At 33.2% G+C, this 26,242-nt stretch overlaps 1 protein-coding gene across 9 annotated transcripts in view; it reads left to right on the forward strand.

Moving 5' to 3' along the window:
* LOC118190971 (voltage-gated inwardly rectifying potassium channel KCNH6-like) overlaps positions 1 to 26,242 on the forward strand; it is a 609,494-nt gene that overhangs the window by 543,100 nt on the left and 40,152 nt on the right. For 8 of the 9 annotated variants that reach the window (XM_085811757.1, XM_085811761.1, XM_085811759.1 and 5 more), the window contains 5 exons: positions 7,225 to 7,424; positions 10,987 to 11,239; positions 14,614 to 14,807; positions 18,441 to 18,516; positions 25,653 to 25,931. In XM_085811757.1, coding sequence (XP_085667883.1) covers positions 7,225 to 7,424; positions 10,987 to 11,239; positions 14,614 to 14,807; positions 18,441 to 18,516; positions 25,653 to 25,931 — 1,002 coding nt within the window. The remainder of the gene's footprint in view (positions 1 to 7,224; positions 7,425 to 10,986; positions 11,240 to 14,613; positions 14,808 to 18,440; positions 18,517 to 25,652; positions 25,932 to 26,242) is intronic. The other variant, XM_085811758.1, reaches the window with a different exon arrangement.

Below are 26,242 nucleotides of genomic sequence, written 5' to 3' on the forward strand. Positions count from 1 at the left end.
GTTTATTGTACCTCTATTGACCCCCCCCCCTCTAAGCCAACACACTGAGCAGGAAGCAGTGAAATGAAAACCAAAATGAGAACAGAATATTATACGATATACTTTTTTGCGAAACATATTAAATTAGTGAAAGATAAACAGTAAACAAGATATGCCATAACCGCAGAGTGTGAGATGAATATTCTTTAGCAAACAGGTTGTCCGTAAATAATTCATGAGATAAGGATAATTTCACTGCGAAAACTGTTACAGGGAAAAAATAATGCCATTACAATTCATTCGCTGACTGAAACCATTTCAGTGCATTCTCTCTCAATAAATGTCTAGCTATCCGTACAATAAATATCTGCATGGACCCTGTGCTTGGCAAACGTAGTAAGTGTTCCCATAGGCGGCGGCGGATGGGGCTGATTTGACCGGTGCGGTCAAGGTGAAAATGCCGGCACCTTATGTATATTGGCTATTTTATGCTAAGGCATAAAGGTTCCCTGACAAAGACACAAAAGCAGACGACACCCTTATGAAGCTCAGCTTATACCACGAAAAATACAACATTTATCAAGATGCCGGAACGCTCATTTGACATATTGTCGAATAGTCACCAACCTGCATAAAGGTGCCGGTATATTTATGACAAAACGTCGTTATGAAATCATCAAAGTATTAAATTCTGCTTTTATGCTATGAAGTAAAGAACAGGCCCAAAAGTTATGAATTTGCGATGACCTAACGACTATGAGGTTAAGAATATAGCTTTAGTACATCTACCATTAGTTAGTGTTTCGTATACTTTGGGGTAAGGGGGTGCCATTAGATGTTTTTCTTCCATTGAGATTATTGTTTTTTGTTGTATGAATCCTACAATTATAATTAAAAGTTCTTTCGTTTGTAAATTATCCATCTTAGGTGATGCGGCTGCGCTATGGCCACCACTGCCTCGGGATATTTTCCGAATTCTCGATAGTCCCATACTTTCCTATCCAAAGGTAATGCGATTACGTGATTGATCCATTCTTCAATGAAGCAACAGTTTTGTAGCATAATTATCTCGACAGCGAAAACAATATATTTCTTCCAATTAGAGACAATGCAGCTGAAATGTAATATTTTAGTTAGATGAAGAACTGTTGCAATAATAAATTATTACGTGAGAGCAAGGAGTTTATAGCCTAGCTGATATATAAGTGCAAGATTGAGGGGGCTGGGGCATCAGTCAGAGTGAACATGATCCACAATCCTTGGAAAGACATGGAAAATAGATTTAAAATTGTGAGCTACTCAAGCGTGTCTATATAATGTTTACTGTACAGATACTTCCAAATACAAACAAAAGTTGCCATAGCATCTAGTCAGTAGTAACATTCCTTGGAAGTTTTTTATCCAATTACGTTATAGTCTTCCTTCATTAGTTTATGTCGGTCATCAGGGCTAAATCTTATGATGCTCGCAACTGAAGAAGAGGTTTCTAAGTCACCTTCCTTCTTGTTGGACCAAACCCGTAAGATTAAACCTGTAACCCGCAATTACAAGTTGTGCTTGCCACCTGCAACACCAAGCTGTGTTGATTTCTTGGTGTAAAATGCTGAGGCTGAAACCTTTAAGCTTGTTCGACGTGAAGACAAGTCTAGAAAAATTTGCTATTCTTGCATTTGGTATTTTGCAGTTTGATACAGCCTCTAAAAAATCCTCTGAAATATGTTAAAGTCAATGAATGTAATGGTATGACTTTTTTCTAAACCTGTTTTCGTAGTAAATACGTTTTCTTATGAACCAGGCATAATTTAGGTACTTCCTTACATGAATGTATATATATGCTGAATTGAATACTACATAATTTTCATCCTGAAGCCAGTCTATTAAGAAACGCCAATGCTATCTGTACAAGAGTACTTAGCTGACTGAGCGCAGCAAAACGTTACCATGAACACCAAGATGGTGATTAATTAATCAGAATACTATTCGTTACATTTAGGAATTGCTGTGGTGAATATGTAATTTAGGGGAAATTAAACTTATGTTGATACTTGAAGCACATAATTTAAAATCTAGAAGATATGGTATGGAAGTATCTGCCATTTATATATCTTAATTGTGTAGTTATAAGATTTATTAACATCACTAAAATCAGGATCGAATGTATGTACATATTGGCTACTTATCAGAGAAAAATAATTCAGAATAAGCAGTTGCATGCTATGCAAATCTGATAGAGTATGATATAATGATTTCTTACATTAATCTTCCATGTGATATAATTGCTTTACATTCATATTCATAGAGTGTACTGTGACACTTTTATCAAGTAATATAATATAGAATTCAACTCTAGAATTGGTTGTTTATTCCTTTTAAAGAGATAATTATTTTGATTAGATTCAGTTTTCGTAATCCACAATTTTTACAAGCAAAGAATAGAAATAGAGATTAATTCTAAAGTTGTACCTAGAGTTTAAATGTAAACGTAAAAATGTTTATTTCTAAAATCTGAAAGAAAGACAAATTGTCAGTTGCAAAAACATAAAAGGCCTTCAAGAATTAAAGAAAACTATTTAATGAAAATTTAGTAACACACATTAAAATGTCTGCTTATACGTTACAATTAAGAGAATTTAAAATAAAATGAAACAGCAAACTTATTTAAGCACTTAATCACTTATTATCTTTATGGAAGCTTTTGACTGCAACCAGTCATCGATTCTTCAGATTACTACTCCGCAGTAATGTGAAAACTATTATAAATTATGATAAAAATATTTCTCTCGGACAATTAGTTTTTGGTTAGCAATCTAATTTTTTATTTTACAGTCTACATTCGTTATAACGATTGCTTGTGTCTTAAAGAAAAGAATGTTATAACGAAGCTACATTTAATATATTTTCTCACTGGGAGACTTTTTGCACCGGTTAATGTAATGAAACGGTCATTGTAATGAACAGCTGTTATAACAACGTTGAAAGTATTATTTTGTTCTCAATATTCACATGAATCTTTATTAAACGATTCTTTTTTCACACAACGCTAAGTTTTATTTCATTTAAAACATGAAAATTGCAGAAAGTAATAATAAATGGATTGAGATCTATATAACTGATACCACAAATTAAGTTACTAACTTCACCAGAAAAACATTAATATAATGAGTAACAAATATAGGATAAATCGGAAGGAAGGAAATTTCACGTCTGATATACAAAAGAACTTGCCACACTTGGTATTTAGCAGTACTGTCAAATATAAGAAAAATTATTCAAACTGTATATGAAATAAAATTTTCTGTTTCTTTACTTGTCCTCCCGATCTGAGATTATCTCGACCGGATTTGTAAATTTATCATGACAAAGAGGTAAAAACGCCTGTCGTTATCCAAGGCCTAGAGCACCTTATAGGTCATAGGCGGACATTGCCCAGCCCTGTTCCAGTTTTAACGGAGAACACTTTGGAAAACGGTTCAAAGGGTCTAATTAACTTTCTTCCCCTGTCCTCGACTTCTCGATGGAATTTTTAGTTCGACGATATTTTAAATGTCTCTATACTACAGACACTATGCATTATAAATGTCCATGCTTTCTCCGGGCATGAACCCGGATCGAACGATTTAGGCAGCTGGCATCACTAACTAATATATCGAATAAGGCTAATTATCGAAATAATCAAATTTTCTAATAGTCACATAAAAAGTGCTAACAAATAAATAAATTCATAAAACATATTAACTAATTATTAAATTTATTTTGAAATTCTGTTGCAAATATAAGTATCTATGGTTACAAAAAATCGCAGGTTTATTGTGAGACTTCTAAATGAGAAAATTGGGAGAGAATTAAATACTTTAATAAACATCTGTTTCATAATTGGCTTGCCTGTCGTATTGTCAATAACAGTTTGCAATTTGCCATCAAGAACACTAGATATTACACTGTTATACATTTTTTATCGGGCCATGTCAAAGATTCTGTGCTTGCAGCACCTCTGCCTCTAGCTTTGTCAGCGTCGTGAGACTATTCGGATGTTCATTGAAACCATCGCTGTAAGGTGTGGGGGTGACATTCGGCTTACAGTCTGGTGGTATTCTTCCAATCTGATGATACCTTATCCCAGGAGTTCTCAACCAGGGCTAGAGCAGAATTTTATAATTTTGGAGGGAGAATGTGGTCAGCCTGACTCCTACTTCCTGTTGTGCCACTGAAAAATCATCTAAATCTAAATAAATGTATATGCATTTTTGGAGTTTGGGGAAGGAAGAGGGAATGAACTTCTAGCATATGAAAGGGATGCATGGGGGGAAAAAGAACCACTGCATTAGAAAATTTTACAAAGAAAGTCATCCAAAACTCTGAATTTTTCTGGGAAAACGTATGTGAACCTACTCATCTAGTAATACATAACAGTAGAAAAATTAACTGCTGACATTTTATAAATATGTAGTTAAAAGACTGAAAAAAAATAACGAGATTTGGTGATACAGCGCTACTTGCCGACTTTGAAACTTTTAGAATGCAGGTTTGAAAATTCGAAAAATCGCCACCGATCGATTCATGCAACGGAAACGCAAAATAATGAATGAACAGATAAAATGCTCAAGCAAACATATTTTGGCTATCAGTATATGCATATTTAAAGATGTAATAGTGCTGATGAAAATTTAATCCTTGAAAAATTAGGTCAGAATACAAGAAATTCTGGAAATTATTTTACTGTGGAAAGATGCGCCATATTCAGTCATTATACAAATACTACTAATCATTATACTAGTCATTCTACAAATACTACTAATCATTATACTAGTCATTATACAAATGCTACTGCTTAACGTAATAATAAATACGGATTAAATGTGTAGCATAGATGAAGTGCAATAAAAAAATAGTCAAAGTAAGTAATCTATCTTTCACCAATTACAGTTAGAGACTGGAACCGAAATACAATAGTTTCAAAGCTACAAAGTACTGGTGGCCGACCGGTGAAACCGCTGACCGCAGTTACTTCGATGTGGATAGCTGAATATAGCAAAACACGAGGATTATTTGCCTTAATGCAGGTATGCCTTTCTGGAAGTCTTTCTAGAGGAAACAGACTCGCACTCACGTTACACGTAGGGAAAATTATGAAAACTAGCCATAAAACCAGCCCGTTTTATCTGGTTTGAAATCAGAACAAACTTCTAGCATTTAGCAATCTTTAAAAGCTCGGATACAGGTGGGGCTCAACGTGGTTAGGAATCATGATGAACGGAATGCCTGCGTGGGAGCTTTCGTGTTTTTACTCCTGCGTAAAATGAATACGAAACATTTCTCAAAGTCCTTCCTATCTTTTAAAAATGAAAATATTATAAGTTTTTCATTTGCCTACTTTTATTTTGCTCACATTTCAAGCTACATTTCGACTTTTTAAAATAAGTTCTTATATTACGTCAGAATTTTATTTTTCTTTAATTTATTTTTATCGTGTAATATATGATTGTGGTTTCCTGTACATTTTACCCCAAAATTCAGTATTTGACTAAACATCTGTTCTTCACCTTCAGATGTATCATATAAATCATTTTTAGAGCCAGTCTCTTCAGCTGAGGCGAGAATTTCTACTATTACTTCTACAACCGTAATTTCCTTTGGACTTTCATATTGTTTTGAAATCTCAAAAATTAGATATTTGAGTTTAAAACCCTAATATGTTAAAATTTGTATAAATGTATGCCGTGTAATCTTGAAACAATATCTAAACTAGACTATATGTATTTATATTACGAAATAAAGACACCGTTTTAGAGTCAGGGAGGCACTGAACAAAAAGGAGGTGAAACTAATAACTATCGAGAATCTGGTTTCCTAATTATTTTTACTTTTATTTCAGTTTAAACTAAAGTTATTTGTAGCTTCCAAATATAAAAATATTTAAAAAAAGATTGAGAAAGAATGAGCGGCAACAATTAACATTTAAGTGATAGATAAATAATAAACAAACCTTAGAGACTTTGATTAATATCAACTTAAAACAACTGACTGCAATATTCTGCAAGACGAACCTAGTGCAAATATTCTCTCGACCTAATAAGATTATAGAAGAAAATGAATTCTTAACCCTATGTTTAGTGCAATACAAAAGTCACTGATTTGAGCGCAATGTATCTACTAGATCTGTAGATGGCATTTATTTAATTTAATTTAAAATAACATGTAATCGTGCGTATTGTTTATATAATATAATGTTTAACACTTACTACAATTGTATTTGGTACAGAAATTAAATAGTAAAATCGACAAAACATAAAATCATATAAGTAAAACAAAATTTATCGATAAAGAGGCTCAATTACTCTGTCAGAATAAATGTAAAATAAAACATCTAATTAATAAGTTTCAATAACAAAATTATACTTAAATTTATTTCTGGAATGCCTGAAATAGCGCTATACAAAAAAAAACTCTTTCGAATAGTGTCGCAACGAATCTTGAAAGAAAGTTCGGCTTTTTTGGTAATTAAAAACGTTATTTCATTTTTGCTTCTTTATTTTTGTTACATTTTAGTAATTTAACAGTCAGTGTTATAGCTATTTTTGAGGCTGCGGAATCATCTATATTTTTCCTTTATATTAAACATTATATATATAATATATATTAAACAGAAATACATAAAAAATTGAAAATACTTTTGCTCATTTAGATATGCATTCTATAAAAAATTTATTTCTAAATCAGTGTAAATAGGAATCTGAAAATGCACATATCTGCAGTATTTGACAATGCAGAGCTGTTTTGAAGATTTCATGAAATTTTAAAATTCTGTCAGATGGTTCGTCATAGGTGATCATATTCGTCATAAAGGTCTCCATTGGCGGATCAAAAGCTCCGTTTATTTTCTGATTACCTATGGAATATTAGCAGATATCATTTTGCTACTAAGCATTTTTAGATGAGTAGATTCACATATATTTTTGAGGAAATAAGTAATGTTCAAGATTGGAAGACCTTACTTGTTGGTGGGTTGTTTTAACCAAAATAATTACTTGCACAAAACTTGCAAAAATGAAGTATTCTTTTTGAATTGACCTGTAGATCACGTAGTAATTCGGATCATTAAAACTTCGCAGATCATTTTAGAAATGTAATGAAGGATCTGTTAAAAGTAACATAATTATATCATTTGTTGTTATTTAATTTTATGTGAATAGTTTTGCAAATAACAATACTGAAACTATAAATGCCCTTTCTTCTGTCTGCTTTTAGCTCTCATGTATGCCAGTATCTTTGGAAACGTATCGGCAATCATTCAGAGGCTGTATTCAGGTACTGCTCGGTACCACACTCAGCTTTTACGAGTGAAGGAATTTATACGCTTTCACCAAATACCAAATCCTCTACGACAACGGCTGGAAGAGTATTTTCAGCACGCTTGGACTTACACGAATGGCATAGATATGAATATGGTGGGTTCTTCTTATTCTTTAAAGAGTTTTTTCTTATTTTTAAGCACAATGGTGAAGGGTGGGACATGGCTAAATTTCTGTTCGCACCGTTCGTTCTGTTGTGCCAACGACTTTATTTAAAGACGATGAGATTTCCTGACTTGTATTTTAAATACCCTGCGGTAAATCAAAGGCGTTTATCTTAGAAACAGAATGCCCGAGAAAAATTTTTATTGCTACAAAAAATCATGGTATTGGAATAAATGGAATGTGGTTTGTAGTTAAAAAACAAAAATGAAATAAAAAATTATTTCAAAACTTTATGTGCAAATATAAAATGTAATTATTAACCTTATCATTTAAATGTTGCGTGTATTTATTGGATAGATGCACGTTATTTACCAATTTAATAATTTTAAAGAAAAATGCATTCATTAGCAGCAAATTTTTAAAGAAAAATTCATTCATTGTATTTCTTATCTAGTTTTGGCAACAACAGAAGAAAATTCTGAACTTGGATTTGAAAACCAAATGTAGGAAATGAGAAACTTCTATTGTATAAGAAAAAAACCATTTTGGGCAGGATTTACGTAAAATGCGTTCTTTAGTGTGCGTCGTATCGTGGAATGAGTAACTAAGCAAAATTTTAAGTCAATTCGGTATATAGTTTCGGAGATCTCGTGATGAGTCAGTGGTATTTCGCTTATATATGTAGAGATAATCAATTTTAAAGTGAAATAAAAGTTGTCGAAAGAAAATTAAATTTAATGCCAAAAACAAAGGTAAAGCTAAGCTTCGGAATTCCATCCAATAGCCTTTGTCCACTATAGAGAAATGCGTTTTGTACATTTCCGTTGGTCTCTCCATCGTACTTGGATAGTTTTAGAGAGGAGAGGATCGGGACGTCATAAGTTCGAATTTAAAGGTGTTAGAATTGTGACCAGCTGTCGTTATGGATTTCCTTAAACTGCCAATTTCCTTGATGACAGCAGAAGAAATTCTGTCATCAATTTGTTGTTGGACAGCAGAAATTCTTTCTCCGATTTGCTGTTCGACAGCAGAAACTCTTGAATTTCTCCAAATCTACCTTCAACGGTTTCTATTCTAACTTATGTAGCCTCAAATTTGTTTTGTATTGTGGCAGAAATTTCTATTTGCATTTCCTCTTGATTTTATTCAATCTTTTATTGGCTCGTTTTCGTTTCTGCTTTAATGTATTCTTGGCCCTTTTCCATTTCTTCTTTGACAAGTTGGCGGCCCCTTTCATCTTTTCTTGGAACTCATAAAAGGCAATCACCAGCTGTCTTAATTGCTCACGCAACCCTCTTGTCACCAATCCCACTTCTGACACCAAAAATCCCACTTCCAATCCCACTTCTGACACCAAAAACTGTTGCGTGTGTACGGATTCGTAACAGATTGAATGCACACAGATGATGAAATTTATTTTACAAAAAGGAACACTGTACAGTTGTAAATCTTTACACAACAACACCCGTACAGCTCTTCTCAGTATCACAGAGTACAATCAGTAGCTAAAATTCAAACTACTGAGGACGTTAGACATAACGCAATGCAAAGACAATGCTTATACAGGTCAAGCTCCTACGGAGATCTTTCAGTACTCCGAACTTGTACTCATCTAAACAACTCTTACCGAGAAACTGATGCTCTTCCCGCTCTTACGTAATTTCTCCCTGCCGCCGAGAAATCTCTAGCACCTTCCAATTCTCGAACTTACTGGAAGTTATTATTACAGTTATACAGGGTCCGGACCAAAATGTCGCCAAATGGTCGCCCAGTTTGGCGAGTTTTGTAAATATCTCGCCAAACTTGGCGGTAAATTCAGTCTCCAAAATCGTCCCAACTTGGCGATATCGCGCCAGTTTAGGCAGATAGCTATTTGCTCAGTGTTGAACCTACTTTCTTTTCCAGAAAAGCTGAGCCTCTTTAGATTTTCATATTATATTATACAAAAGAAATAATATAATTTCACTAAAGTTATTTACATATGTACAAAATTCATAACAATATTTATGTAGCATTTCTTACCTATTTATTGACTATGTTGTTATTATAATATGTAATATATAGTATATATACAATATATGTAATATACTATATAGTCTATAAATATGATGTTCATAAAACTGATATGGTGCAATTTAATTGATAAATTAAATATGGTAAGACATTAGCAATATTAAGTAGTAAATACTATAGGATCTTATTCTCTTTGGCCACTAGATCCTACTAAGGAACCTGACGACTTCTCTCATAGGCGTGAAATAATACCAGCACAGAAGAAGTATGAAAATAACCTTTTATTATTATCAACTAGGAACAGAAAGGCACGTACTTCGTGCTTAACAAACACACCGACAACTTGCGGTGGAATTTAAGCGTTGTTACACAAATCAATTCAAGTCTAAAGAGTAGCGCTGAACTAGCACTTTAAGTTAAGTCTAACTAGGCTGACTCGACAACTTAACCGTGCGTGATAATTATTTAAGTGCCCAAAAGGCGTATCAGCAACTCCGCATAACAGCAAGGTCAAAATCGAAACGTTTGCAGGCTAGCCAAAACACGCTCTGAGTAAACTCCAAGATTCACCTCTATATACTCGCTTCACTTAAATTAGCATCCTGACGGGGAAGTGCGAGGGGAAGTTGAGGAGTTCAAGAAAGATAACAAAAATGTGAATAATTGGTTAATTGAACTGACGGAAACCCTACAATATAAGAATAATATTAAAAATTTTGAGAATTATTAAAATGCATTGTATATTTGCAGTATACCTTTTCTTTCTCACCTATTAAAAAACTATAGTATTTTGAAATTTTAACCTCAAATAGTAAAACAGCAACGAAACCATACTATACTTATACAATATAGTTTCAAGAAATAATAAACTAATAAAAAATGTTGCTTTAGACCGTACCACATCATAAACAATACAACATCATTTCCTGCTGCGTTTGAGGGCATAATAAATGTGTTCATGATGAATTGAGAAAAAAACATTGGATTGACGTGAGAAAATCTTACTAGATGCGTTCGAGCTACTGTATTTCACCATGTTTTGAATAGTTCTTTCTTATTATATAAGCTATAAATTGTTTATTTCTTTATTTTAAAAAATATTGGGGAAGGGCACAATAAATAACGGATACACTGAATCAGCCGATACGGAGATTTCAGAAATAATGCTTTTTTTCAGATAAAGTTATCAGACTTTTTTCAGAGATACTGGTGTTTGCGACACGTTTCATAATTTATGATGTTTTCATAATTTCGGGTTTTTATTCATTTACTTATAAATAAAATAAAGATATTTCATTGCCAGCACCAAGTCATTCCTGACAGCTTAGTGTCTTTTTAAATGTATAATACCTACTGTTCTTCATAACAGTTTCTTTTTTATGAGGAATCCTTTTTTTTTATGTTCTATATAACAGTTTTTTCTCCCTTTTTTATGCTCACAATTTCAACAACCTAAAGTTTCTGAAAAGCATTTTCTTCTTGTCGGATGGCAATATTGTATAAATCTAGAATTTTCTCATCGTTATTTTCCTCTTTACAGGTTTTAAAAGGTTTTCCAGACTGTTTGCAAGCGGACATATGTCTCCATTTGAACCGGAACTTGCTCAATAACTGCTCCGCTTTCAAAGGAGCCAGCCCTGGATGCCTTCGAGCTCTTTCCTTGAAGTTCAAAACGACGCATGCGCCACCTGGGGACACATTAGTCCACCGGGGAGATGTGCTGACAGCTCTTTATTTCCTCTCTCGAGGAACGATAGAGATCTTAAAAGACGATGTCGTTATGGCCATTTTAGGTGAGTTCTTCTGACTCCCTTGGCAACAGTTGCTTTCCACCTGCCCAATAAATTTCTTGATCAACCAACTACTTTTATAGTAAAATACTTTCAGGCAAACAGCGAAAATTCATTATTTTTTATTATTTCTAATAAGATGTTTTAGCATCGTGAAGCTTAATTTTGTCTCATCAATATTTCAAACAGTAGAAATTTTACCTCGACCTGTAATGATTTAGTGCAACAAATATTTTAAAGCAATGCTGGAAAAATTCCTATAGAGGATGGTGAGCCAGCCCATACCTTTATTTTCAGTCCGTAGCAAGGTTAATACAGTACATTATTACTATTGATGCAGTACATTATTACCCGTTCCATTCGGGCAGCAGTGGCAGCTTCAGCAGAAGTAGAACTGCAAGAATAAAAGAAGTGGAAATAAAATATTTTTAAAAAATCTGAAAGTTTTCAGATTTTATATTACACCCAGACAGGCAGGTTTCCTTTTTCCACTTGCAGACACATATACATTTCGAGAGCATTGGGCTAACGCCACATTGGACGAAAAATATTTTTAATCTCTCTCAATTCGGAGACAATACCTTTTTCAAGGGAATAAAAGCTATTGTTATTATTTCTGCTGCATCCTTCCTTAATCAACTCTTACCAAAGCTTGTTTTTAGAGCTTACCTTGTTTCACAATTTGGTTATAAAGGCACAGGCTTTTAACGCCATTTAATGACTATTTTATCAATTGATAGAAAACGCCGATTACTAGATACTTTGCAATATTTTCTTACAATATATATATATATATATGTAAGATACATAAAAACTATATAAAAGATTAAATTAGCAAAGTTAATTTCCCTTCTCAATTCTACAAATAGTAACCTCTGCCTGCACTGCGTAATTTCTAGATTAATCCATGTCATATGACTCTTGCATAATTCTGTTGATGTAAATGGAACTAAAACTCGAGCAGCCAATAGTAATTTTATAGCATTATTAAATATCCAATCAAAATGCATTGAGAACCAGAACTAACTCAGTCTGAATTAAGATTTCACCCTGAACATAACACACACTTGCTTTCTATGCTTTCGCCTAGCTGGACTGCAGTCTACCTGCTCCTTCTATCTTACTGCAAATTTATCTAACATGTAAACTTTTTGGAATAGGCACATTTAATGTGCTGACTTGTTTCTGGCCGTAATATGTTTACTGAAATAAAAAATTAAGATTTAAACTGCCTTCGCCTCCAATCTCTTATTAATTATGGATTAACACTTCTACGCCATCAAAATTCCTGCTGGTCATTACTTCTGAGTTTTTTTTATCATATATACTATATAACAGAGATATAATAATAGAATATTTATCTTTAATGAAATTAAAACAAAAAGTAATATTATTTTAACTCAAGAAGCAAATGATATGCTTTTAAAATTTATAGACTTAGCTCTTTATGAAAGCATATTCTTAATATATATGTAGGATGTAGTTGTACTTACGAACTCTAACAACAGTCTTATTCATAACAACGGTAGTAACATTTAATAATTTAATTACGAAAACACGCGAACATAACAGACGTAATTAACACAAAGATGATGCATAGAAATAAAAAGAAATGAGAAGACAAAGTCAATCTATGGCATCATAAAAACGGAATAACTTCATAAGGAGACTTCAGAGTCCTTCGCTTTCGAACTTCATCGTTACTCCTGTCTCCGTCTCTCTCTGAGAAGTGATCACGTGATCTTACTGGTGAGCGCGTTGCCATTCTTATAAAAAGAAGCATATCACCACACATACGTATATACATATTCTTTCATACAGAGTTAAATCTATACTTTTTTAAAAGCATATCATCTGCTTGTTGAATTAAAATAATATTATCTTTTCTTTGAAATATCAATAGAATATATATATATATATATATATGAAATGTATTTTCTCATACATTATTTGTGTTCTGCAGCCGGGGCAATAGGAATGAGACAAAATTTGGAGTATAAAGTGATACGTTTATTTTAGCATCCATCTCACAAGCATTCCTCCTGTATCTCGAGAAGCCCTATTTATAGATAAGTGTGCATCATGGTGCTCATTCAGTCAGCGATATTAATTGAAATCACGGGGTGACGCTATCTTCTCATCAGGAATGTTCGTAAGGACTTTATGTAATATGACAGATTTATGAGTTTGGCGATTTGGCGGGCGCCAACAGGTTAATATAATTAAGACACAAAGCAATAGCTATTGACAGGGGCTTTTCACCCAACATTATTAATCAAGGAGTTAAAAATTTCTCATCTCAACACACTAAAAGGCACACTCTTGTTTTAGGAGATTATAAAAATTATGTTGTCATTCCCTTCTTTCCATTAATTAGCTATAAAGTTGCACCTGTTTTGCAGAAATTTAACTTCGGGTCGTTTATTCTCCCATCAATAAAATTTCGAGTTCCATACTCAAGAACCCCATTCCGGATAGAAATTCCTGGGGTATTTATAGAATTCCTTGCCAGTGTGGTTTAATTTACATTGGCCAAACTAAGAGAGCCTTAAAATTTCGCGTCAAGGAACGTGAGGCATATGTTAGAGAAAAGGAAACACAGAAGTCTTCTGTTGCTCAACATTGTTGGTCCGAAAATCACACTTTCAATTTTTCTGCTGCCAAAATTATTCAAAAAACATCTTCCATTGGAGAATTGAATTTTCTAGAGGCATTTCACATTCAAAAAATCTTTCTGTTCTAGTTAACGATCCTAATTCCAATCCATCTTTGCCTTCGGCCTTTAAAGAAATTATGTTTTGTTCTGGTTTCATCAACAGATGACGCCACTAGCTTATTTTCTGTCCAGTCATTATATCCTATCTCGTGCATCTGCGCTTTTGCTTCTGAGGATGGTGGTTCAGTGAAACCATCGAAACTAGTCCTGTGAAAATTTTAAAATATAACGCTGATTTTTGTTGTTATGATAAAGAAAGGATTTCGCAAATATTTAGGAACAGGGATGCAATTTAGGTAGAGAATCGCCAACACATTATTAAGCAATATTATTAGAATTTAATTTAATCAATTCATTTAAAAATATCATTACATATATATATATATGAAATATACAAAATATGCGTAATCATCACAGCAAAATCCATCTCTGCCCTTTTTTTAAGTGCGTTGAATTGTTTGTTTAAAAAACTTAGCAGAATAAGCTAATAGTAACTATCGATAGATTCTTCCGTGGAAAAAAAATCATCTGATCTACATAAAAGGTCAATTTAAATGCTAAGATTGTCACAATGGAAAATACTTAACCAACCTGTTTTCCTTAAGAACAATTTATTCGAAATTTTTCAACTCCTTCTTAATAGAAGCTTTGTTCCTTTCAGGCAAAGACGATATCTTCGGAGAGAATCCCTGCAGCTACAGCACTGTAGGTAAATCTCGCTGCAACGTCCGTGCCTTGACGTACTGTGATCTGCATAAGATAAATCGCGAAGACCTACTGGACGTGCTAGACATGTATCCAGAATTCTGGGAATCGTTTTCCACCAATTTAGAAATCACATTCAATCTTAGAGATGTAAATATACATTTGTTGTCTAGTTCTCTTCTTTTATTTAATATGAGATTATTAAACTGCATTCGTGAAATTTTTCTTTTTATTACTTCACCAGTAATTATATTTTGCTGATTATTTTTGAAAATATACTTAATTTTAATGAGAGCCGGATGCAGCTGAAGGGGTAATTTGTTTTAACCGAAATTTCATTTTTTTTATAAAACAAATTTGTTAACTAAATTTTTAATTTTATTTATTCTTTATAAAAACATGTACAGTGGAACCTCGAGATATGAGCACCTCTAGATACGAGAAATTCGAGATACTAGGAAAGTATGAGTGAAACTTTGTCTCAAAATGCGAGCATTGACTCGAGTGACGAGCAGTGAGACAGGCTGTTGGTATGCGTGGAGCCACTTCCGGAACCGGCTCGAGTCGGGTAATCCCCTGGTCAGATCACTCGGTGTTCTTTGATCAACGTGTTTTTGCGCTTGTGAGTCAATTGTTTATTACATTTAACGTGAAAATATTTATTTCACGATGCCTCCCAAGAAGCGTGTTGCCTCAGATAGTGCTGCAAAGAAAAATATAGAAGTTATGGACGTTGAAGTTAAGAAAGAAATCATAGATAAACAAGCGCAGTATAAGAGTGATGGAATTGGCAAAGACTTACGACCTTTCAACATCGATCATTTGCACTATTCTGAAGAAGCGGAAAGAAATTAAGAAATTTGATGGAGCCAAAGGAGTTACCGTTACTTCCAAGCACCATCCAAAACTCCTAAAAGATGTCGAGAAGCTGTTGTTGGTGTAGATTAACGAGAAATAATTAAAAGGTCTTTGTCGGAAGCTATCTTAAAGGTTATATTATTTACCAGTGTCGTTTTTAATGATTGAAAATTGATTTTTATGTTTATATTTTTGGGGGTGCGGAACGGATTAACTGGATTTCCATTACTTTCAATTCGGAAGTTTGTTTCTAGATACGAGAAATTCGATATATGAGCTTAATGCTGAAACGCATTAAACTCGTATCTCGAGGTTCCACTGTATATAATAATAATGAAGCAAAGGAAAAAATAACAATAATAATGAAGCAAAGGAAAAAAACTTCAATTTATATTTATTTTCTGTGTGAAATCCAAAGGCCCATAGAAAGTGGTCCCATTTGGCCCCGCAGAAGCCGTTAAATAGAAAGTATATAGTAATTACAGCATACTGAATGGGTATTGAAACTGCCAGTTACACCAAATAATCTGAATATCAAAATTCCTATAAAAATTAGGGAACTTTTCATGGTCATTTATATTTTTCTTGCATAGTTTTCAACAGCGCAAAATAATACTGTTTACATATAAATATCTACCCAAGCAAACTGATTATTATTACTGCAAAAATTCAAAATTAAAAGTATTTATCTTTTCACAAGTATGAAATAAAAAATAACCAACTCCGTATTTTAAAATCTTTAAGTAAGATTTAAATCACAGTATAAGTTAATTTGCTCCATTTGTAAATTTTTTGGGTCGTTATCCACGCTCGTTTTTAATTGTAGTGAATATAATATAAAATTGGACTCAAAATTTATTAAAATTTTAAACCGTTCTTTTAATTCTCATAATAATTAATGTATGGGAAATGCTAATTAATGTATGGAAAGAGATAAATTGCTTTGGGGTCGTATGCGGCCCTCAGGGCGCAAGTTTGATACCATTGTTCTAAAATAATTTGAATTGTTTCTTCCGAGTTATTAGCTTTTTAACCATTTTATGATTTATTTGTTTGAGCTCTAACAGAGAACGAACTTCGCCTTTTGTAAAAGGCAGTTTGCCATTATAGCAGCTCGTATGAGCACAGTAGTCAACTTAAGAACATCAACTTTTATCTCTACTGCTGCTGCCTGAATCCGCGCCATATTAATTTGAATGTTAATTTAGAAGTCAAACAACAAAAATCAGCATTCTATTTTCAAATTTTCACAGCAACGCTTATTTTTGTTCTTTGACTTCTAAATTAATATTTGTTCGGCGTGTTATTGTTTCTTAATTAATCTGAATGTCTTTTATAAAAGTATGAGGAAAATGTATACATAAAATATTCGCTTACAAATTTCCACAATTTCTACATGTCATATTGGACAAATCTTCAAATATACTTGAATGATGTACAGACAGTTTTAGATGGTTGTTAGCATTGCATTCAGAACGGCCTTGTGATTGTGGCTAGTTTTGCCTCAGTTTACAAAGGCCTCTTCAGTCTGAAGTTTGCAGAGATTTTTCCGTATTGACAACATCGATAGCATTAGATCGGTCATATATTCCTACAAATTAAAACGTTCACAATTTAAGCACGCTCTTCTGGAATTTCACGCCGGGGTAATTTCCAGCGCCTAGAGATGCGAGTTCTTTTTGTATATACCAAAATTTCACCTAAATTGATTTATCTATCGTTATGCTACCGTTTTGAGCTATAAAGGAATCTTTTTAATTCCTCCTTTGTTGTGTTGCAAGATCCGTTGTAAATAAAATTCCTAAATGGACGATTTTATGAATATTTAACTTATGTTTGTTTAAGTTCTTGAACTTGGTTAATTTCACATTGAAGAAATCTGAGAACAGCCGCCTTTGCTGTCTCTTTCAGAAGATCGCCTTTAGTAATTATTTTAAGGTCTTTTAATCCAAATCTTACGTTTTGTGGTATCTGTATTTTAAAGTAGTGTCTTCTTCACGGTTTCAGATTTTTCCTTTTAGAGAGTATAAAACGTCACATACTTTTAAGGGCGTTTCTTTTTAGGCAAAAATACGTTCTTGAGCCAGTTGTTTGATTTTATCGGAATATTATCTCTTTGGTCTGTGATTTGAAGTTTACCTTCTAATCTTGCCATCTCAAATACACTAACCTGTTAGTAAATTAAGCATCAACTGAAACTGATATTTAATATCAGAAGTAACAGTTGACGTTTTATCAACAAGAATAGTCTCTAAATAGAATAATCTAAGTGAACGAGTGAGCGCCACCAAGGAAGACAATTGACCTGGCCTTAGCCTCACAGTGTGATATCTTCCTGGCAGAAACCATCTACTCTCTGCTCCACCCTGCTCCGGAAACTCAGACGAATAGACGGCAAAGAGCCTCATAAAGTCTACATGTAAGCTTGGAAGTTGTTGTACGGGGAAAGAGTATCCTGTTAGGAACTACTTAAAATTAAGCAAAGAAGCAATCAAAAGACTGTTAAGAATCGCTGTTAGAATAGACAGTACAACTTCCACTAGATAATCTTTTGTGTTTATATCATAGGAAAGTTGACGATTCACGTTTCTTTTTTACACAATGTTCACAGGGTGCCGCTGACTCATACCCTAGGGTTCACATAAGTCAGTCCTAGCACGCAAGATTTGGTCCCAACTTTAGACCCACAAGTGAGGGAGTTCCCCATAGAAGGTGGTCCCATTTGGCCCCGCAGAAGCCGTTAAATAGAAAGTATATAGTAATTACAGCATACTGAATGGGTATTGAAACTGCCAGTTACACCAAATAATCTGAATATCAAAATTCCTATAAAAATTAGGGAATTTTTCATGGTCATTTATATTTTTCTTGCATAGTTTTTCCATTTTGATTTTTAGGTTATTAATTCCGCTCTGTTATTTTTAGACTGAACAAGCAGGGGTAGATCCTGAGCTTTTTAGGCATAAACAAGTGTACAAAGAGCCAGATTCAATAGATGAAGGTAAAAAGCATTTTTTCCCCTCATAATTCACTCTTAAATTCCGTATAAATTGTTTGAAAGAAATTTGATATTTTTTCTTTAAAGCGACTTTTATATGTTATTATTATTAGCAGTTAATAAAATACTCCTAGTTAATGCTAATAAAACGGTAATTAAAGTTGTATCACAGTATCCTAATATGTTTATGAAATTTTGGAATGTATCAGTTTTTAAGGACTTTTAATTTTCTCTGCTTACAGTTGGGTATTATACATAGCAAAACTATAATAATAACTACGAATAATCGCATTAAATGGGAACACAATCTGTCCAGATAACTAAGTTATTTTGTAGAGCGAGCAAATTGCGTATTCACTGTAATATAAAAAAAAGTTTTTTTAAATAAATAAAACATTTTTCGCTTATTGTATTTCATTAATGAAAAGTAAATGTTAAAATTATTTCTTATTTATCTATACGTGTAAATAATATATTTCTGTTTAGAAATTGAACAGCTTTATCAAACTAAAACAAAATAATTAAATTATTTTTTATGCAAGCCCTAAAACTATGCACATTAGCTTTTTTTTATATTTCATATAGTAAAATTAAACAAAGAAATTTTTCAAGTGTGACGAAAGCAAAGCGCATAATCTGTTTGTATTTAGTTATAAAATCACGTATTAAAAATTAAATCATAAGATTTTATTAAAATTCACTAAAAATAAAAACAGCTTTTATAGCTATCGCAATTATTCAAATGTTATTAAAAATAAAACTGTAGGGCTACTAGAAGAAAGCGACAGATTAAATCAAATTTGTCAATGACAAATTTAAATGAACTGAATCTTGTCATTTTTATAAATATCATTTCTCTGCTATCATTTCTATATCCTTTAAACAAATTTCCTTCCTTTAATGTTCGATAACAGTGCTCTTATTTTCATTCTTACATGGCCAATAATGTTGTAATAGTTAAAAATGTTTTCATTTTTAATCTTATATATACTGTTACGAATATTGTATATAGCCTTCGGCCCCTATGCGACTGCATTCCTTGCATACCCTTATTTACGCCACTGCTCTGAAGTATTTCTTTTGATAAAATAAGTTTATCAACATATCATCAGAGCTGCGTGCATTCAATTTATTACGAACCCATACGCACGCAACAATACAACGATAAATAAGTAAGTTATAAAATATGAAACCAAACTTGATTTTAATTAGCTATAAACCTCTTTTATTTTTCATTTAATTTGGGAACTTCATCTCTCAGCCTAGAAATAGCATCATACGTCTAAACTGCGTCATTCAAATTTATCATGCGTTACGTTTAATGCAGATACCTCTTAACCAACACCAAATTGCTAACCAAAACTTGGAAACTGAAACTTTTGATCCCCTCCCTTCTTTCTCTGAACTGCTGCGTCACTTTTCGTTCAGTTGATTTTCGAACCTACAAGGATGTCTCAAGTTCGTGGAACTCCCAATGCAGAGTTTATTACAACTAACTATCATCATTTAACTGATGGATAAAATAAAAAGAAAGTCTTCATCATGACCGGAATTTCGAATCAGATCAAGGTTATTGTAACATCGAATATATGGTGCACGAAAATTCTAATGTAGGTATTTTGACACAAAATTGGACTTTTTTCAGAAATGACATGTCAGCTTTATCGATATTTCGATTCTATGGCTCAAATTATGCCAGATTGCCAAATTTTGTAAAAATCGCACAAGTAGCTTTTAAAAAATTAGCTCTCAAAATTTTAACTCCTCCATGTTAATTGAATTCCGTATCAATATCACTTTTTATATTAAACTTTTTTTATTCTTCTATCACATTTCGAATTTTAGGTTCATTTAAAATCCAATTCACCCAGTTTTTATGATTTATTTTTAAATTTTGCATTTTAAAATAATTTTTATAAATTTTTCGAAAACAATTTTGAATTATAACCTATAAAATTTTTACCATCATCTTAAAGTAGATGTATTTCTAAGAATATCTTCGAAACGTTAGAGTTTTTGATTCAATATTTCCTAAGATATACGTGAATTTACATATTGGCGAGTTTTGAAGTTTTGCATATATGTTATAAGCGATGATAATCTCAAATGCGATTTACGCACTTTGTTAAAATTATATTTGAATGAAAGATGACCTTTATTCCGCTCGTCCAGAATGAAAAAAAGGAGAGGGAAAAAAGGTTGCTGTAAATAAAGAAGTTCTCCAAGTGAATTATTCTTGGCGCAAACTGGAAAAAATAAGCCAAGATACATTTTTGAATTTCTCAGTAAATTTCACACCAAATTTTACGAAGTTTAATATCTAGGCATAATTTGAGACATAGGAGCGAAACATGAAAAAAATTAGCATATCATTTCAGAAAAAGGCCGATTTTGTGTCAAAATACCTACATTAGAACAACGCTATATATAAATCTAATGTATATCCTAAGTCGCGCTTTCGAGACATGAAAAACGTAATTTGAATTTCGTCAATAAGCCTAGTAGAACGAGACATACAGAACTGTCCCTTTTTTCGCAGTGTTGTACATCTGAATCCTTTGTTAGGACTTCACGTTGCACATAGCAAGCGAGACGTTTGCACAAGCATCTGTAATACGGCTTTGAAGGTCCTGCAATGTTTGCGAAGGGATCACAAGCAACTGCTGTTTGAGGTATCCCCGCAGGTGAAAAGTACATTTTAATCAGCTCAGATGAACGTGGACGGCATTCTTCGAAAACACCCTACCCGATTATTTGTTCTCCGAATTCTTGTGTCAGGTATTACTTCACTAGTGTCCTGAGCACAGGTGCACCGTCATGTTGGAACCATGCATTCCGAAGTTGAAGCAATGGCAGATTCTCAACAAAATTGGGTATTGCGTCTTGCAAAAGTTCTAAATATCGTGAGGCCGTTAACATACCGTGGTAAAATATTGGGCCAATTAGTCTGTTATTGTAAATTTCACACCAAACATTCATTGAGAACTGTATTTGATGTCGTACTTCAGCTGCGCACTATATCTGCCAAGAATGGTGGCTGGTTCATGACGAAGTTGCACGATGTGAAATGCCTCTCGACGCTCTCCTTCCAATAATGCCTGTTGACGTGGTAGCAGGTATGTGTGTGCATTTAATTCGTCTAGGATTTTCCAAACGCGACTTTTGGATAGGCCACAGTTTTGACTTATCTCTCTTGTGCTGCTGTTTGGATAAGTGGGTGCATCTATCATATGTTCGGATGCATCTTCCGGTTGCACTTTCCACTTTGTCTTAGTTGGTCTGCTAGATCGAAGTCGGGTAGTCACGCAGCCTGCCTCCTTTAAACGTTTCACAACCTGTAGAATGGTTTTGTGTGAAAGATGTGGGTTTTCATGAAAACGTTGCCTATACGATCGCGCTGCTTATCGGACCTTCCGTCCACATCCACCGTAAAGTAGAACCACTTCACAATAATAATTTTTTGAAAACCGCTCCATGACTACGAGCTTCAACATACAACCCGGAGGAGATCTTTTTCATAGCCGTCTCAGGTGAACAGGTTTGACATTTTATACTCTATTTGCAAAATGCACAAATTTTGCCCACCAAGCTCAATTTGCGTTCAATCGTTTTGCGACACGGCTGTGCACAGTCTGCGTATTGTCTACTCTGTGTATAAGGGCAATGAGTACCAGAAGGCACCCCGAGAGGTCTGAATCACAGTCGTCTCGATTATGAATTACAAACGATACCACTGTGCCGCGATACGGGCTCTTTTTCATTCGACAGATAATCTTTTCTCTTTTCGTTCAAGTTGCGCGACGTCACAGTTTCGGAAATAGCGAAGACACCAATGTGCGTTTTCAGCTTTCTGTGTTTTTTTTTTTTTTTTTTCATTTATATCCACAAGTTGTCTTTTCGTACTAAATCGATGATATTGTACAACTTTTTAATTCACGTTTTCCTCCTATCTCATATAGTTTTCAAGGTCAGAATGCTAGTTTCGCCCTTTCCTATTAAGTAGAAAAGGTCTCATAAGCGGACCCATCTAGTGCACAGCTATTTTACTATACTCAAACACCACTTTTACGACTGCAGCTGCGAGGCCTTTCGGTAGTTCGCCGGGTGGTACCAGACTTTAGTAGGCACCCTGTATGTACTATATATGTAGGATCGGTATTTACCATCCAGGAGCATGATGTCTGTGAATTTACTTCCGAGATGGCTATCTAGGAGCTAATAAACTAGTCCGATTTATTAAAATTCAAATCTTTAATGGAAACATGAATAGTTGCTTAACTAAAAGTATGAATTTTGAAACAAATCGCTGTTCTTTATCGTTTTTACCTAAGTCAGCGGGGAAAAGTAAAAACGTATGAATAACAAGCTTTATTTTACTTAGAAAGACGAAAAAAAGGAAAAGGGGAAAAAAGGTTGGATGATTAGAGGTACGGATGATAAAAGGTACGGATGATTAGAGTTCTACTGTAGTTTTATGCGGAAGAAAAATTTTCAAATACAAATGAAGGTATTTGTTTGATAATTTTTAGTTCAGTCTGATAAATTTGAATGAATGTTTGCTTGAAGTGTATCAGAATAGATGAAATTCAAATTCGTGTCTTTGCTTGGCGAGAACCAAGCTACTGAAGCAAATATAAACTTATTACTTTGAAAGTAGTCCATTATTTATTACGGTAATATTAAACTTTAAGCAATAAACGTCGAACAAAATCTAGAAACAAAAATCTTGAGGAGAGAGAGATTCAGCATTGTTACACATTGGGCTAATTTACAGAGCATATCATATGCATGAAAGCTGTAATATTTTAGAAATTATTATCAGTGTTCTAGAAAATGGTGAACGTATAATACAATAACATTTATTTTGATTAATGAAAAGAAAAGCATTACAAATTTTGTACCTAATTCATCCCAATCATTGTTTCGATTTTTCACTGGCGATTTTATGTCTCGATTTAATTAACCCCCCTTAACATTTTGTGAGGAACAAGACTAAGCATGAGCATTAATGATATTGGCATTTACATTAACAATTGGTTTGATCTCTTTTTGAATATCCTGGTTATGATTCTAAGGGAAAAGATAAGAACTAGAATAAATATGGTTTTCAAAATAGTAGGACTTTACATGGTTATTTTTATTTAATGAATATCATTATTTCAGCTTTTACTTAATTCATAATAAACACATTTTCATTAATAACAGATGAGTATATAATTTAGTTACCAGCTGCGGACAGTAAGTGTCGCTATTTGCACATCCACCAAAAATCACTTACAGCTAAAAGCATCTTTCATTATTAATGTTACCTTTATTATAGCTATGTTAATATTTTGAATTTCGAAGCCGCTTAGTAGAAGAAAAGCCCATAAAATAATACAGATAAATTTAAGATTGTAACACTAAAAAAGTGGTCTATTTTATAAATTACAATTCGAATACAGAAAATATTTATATTTCATTCTCTCCTCCTTTTTTTTTTTTTTTTTTTTTTTTTTTTCATAGGAGAATCAAATAAATCTAAAGACACGAAAACAGAAATGTTACAAGTGCATACAAATTCATCCATATTCATCCATATTTTAAAATGAATAACGTAGTAGTGATTTATATATATGTCATGACATGAATGATTTGGAACTTGGTGGTGGCGTAATAGATGCCTAGAGAAGAAACTTGACAAGACAGACATGGCCGAACTCAAGATAATTTTATTATTGATGAAAGCAATTCTGGATTTGCAATATTTGGTTCACATACGGACGAGCGCCTTATGCTCCCTACATTTTTGTTAGCTTAGCACATATTCAGTGAATAAAGAAAGAAGCCAAAAAGCATTTTGCCAGGAGGAAAGCATAAGCGAAAATGTCGCAGCAATTCAGAGGAAGAAGGGGTGGGGTCAACAAGTTTCAGTTCGAGTTAAAAAGTTTTGGCTTACAATTAATTAAATGATTGGGCAAGAGGTATCTGCATTAAGTGTTACGTCAGATCGCATGAATAATTCGAATGACGCAGTTTATAGCGCTATTTTTAAGATAGAGAGAGGAAATCCCAAAATTAAATAAAAAATAAAATTAGAAGTTGGCTTTCATATTTTTTATCTTACACACACACACACACATATATAGAGAGAGAGAGAGAGAGATTGCCGCTATTGTTTAACGGTAAGCGATATATATATATATATATTGCTCACCGTTAAAATAAGAAAAGGTTTCTGAAAGGGGTTTATCATTTGTGGAATAATCTATTTTTCCATTTATGTTTTATTTTGTTCCCTGAATCAGAAACTTTAGAGCAATCAAATTAGTGAAAGTATTATTCGGAGAATAAGTGGATACTGAGAAAAGACTTTACTAGTAGTTAGTCAGGAATTTCACAATACTTACTAACAAAATGAAACTTTCAGAATTTACAAAATGTGTTATTTCCTCTACAGCGTAAGATAAACCATAATTTTTCGAAAATTAGACTTCCCTTGAGTATAAGATCCTCCGTACATTTCAGAATAAATTTTAAGAAATAAAACTATTGGTAAATATTTATTTTGCCTTTTGTTCTAAAAGGAAAATCATAGTTTTTCTCCTTCCTTCAGAATTTCCTTGAGGTAACAATACCATTAATTATGACCCAAGGATATTGTTAGTAATACATTGTTACCTTTTTGTTTTCAAGCATTCTTGTGACCAGCATAGTGGATGCAGGTCTAAAGTGAAATCGCTTAACTAAACGTGGTGACTGTAATCAGTTTTTATGGAGTTTATGTATACAGTAATTATTTATGGAGTTAAATTAGTATTCAGATAAATGTACTTATTTCATACAGTATGATAATTAAAATCCTGTCTTTCATTTTGCAGTTCCATTTCATAAAATATTTGTATATAAGATCCTACCAAATTTTAGAGCAAAAATATAGGGGGTTTCATTTTTGAGTGGATACGGTATTCACCCTAAAGTGAAATTTTAATTTTCATTGAATAAGTACAAAGAAAACTGTCTTTAATTTGTGAAGCTTCAATCCTTAAAATAAAGTAGAATTTCTGCCTTAAAAAGTGATTCTTTATTTCGATGACATTATGAAATATATACGTAAGTATATTTAATTCGTGCTTTTAATACGCTTCACTTGTTCCAAGGAGATGGTGGTAGTCGAACCAATTCTCTGTTAACGCCCATTTTACCACCAGAAGAAGCACGTACCACTGCCTACCAGTACCCTCGTGCTCGAAGAAGAAGGAGAAGGCCGAGGCCTCCTTCTAGTGATGAAGGTACTGGATTCAGCGATGAAGACGATCGACGGTACAGCGGCATGGGCATTCTAGAGTTCTCACCCACAAAGGCGGGACAAGATGTCACGCCAGCAAATCTCAGTTTTGGACAAAGGCAGAGATCTGGCACGCTACATTCTATAGCAGGTAAGAAACTATTTTTTATGCTTTTGACATTAGCTTGGCGCTAATATGCCAAACGTAATAGAAACTGAAATTATTAATCACATTAAGTCCAATCCCATTTGCTGTTATTAGAAGTAGTGTAAAAGAATGTCACATAAAACACTAAATTTTTAATTATCATAAGAAGAAACTTGAGCGAACAGTCAATGAACTTGAATGAACCATCAGTGAAGAGTTAAGGATTACTTTGAAAAATCATGATGTCTCTTTTTTTTTTAATTCAATGATGTCTGGTTTGGTTAATAGCAGAAAAATCAAAGTTAAATATTCGA

Source organism: Stegodyphus dumicola, chromosome 2 (assembly GCF_044657685.1).
Source record: "Stegodyphus dumicola isolate Sdum_Otavi_A_Nest chromosome 2, ASM4465768v1".
NCBI classification, from domain to species: domain Eukaryota; kingdom Metazoa; phylum Arthropoda; class Arachnida; order Araneae; family Eresidae; genus Stegodyphus; species Stegodyphus dumicola.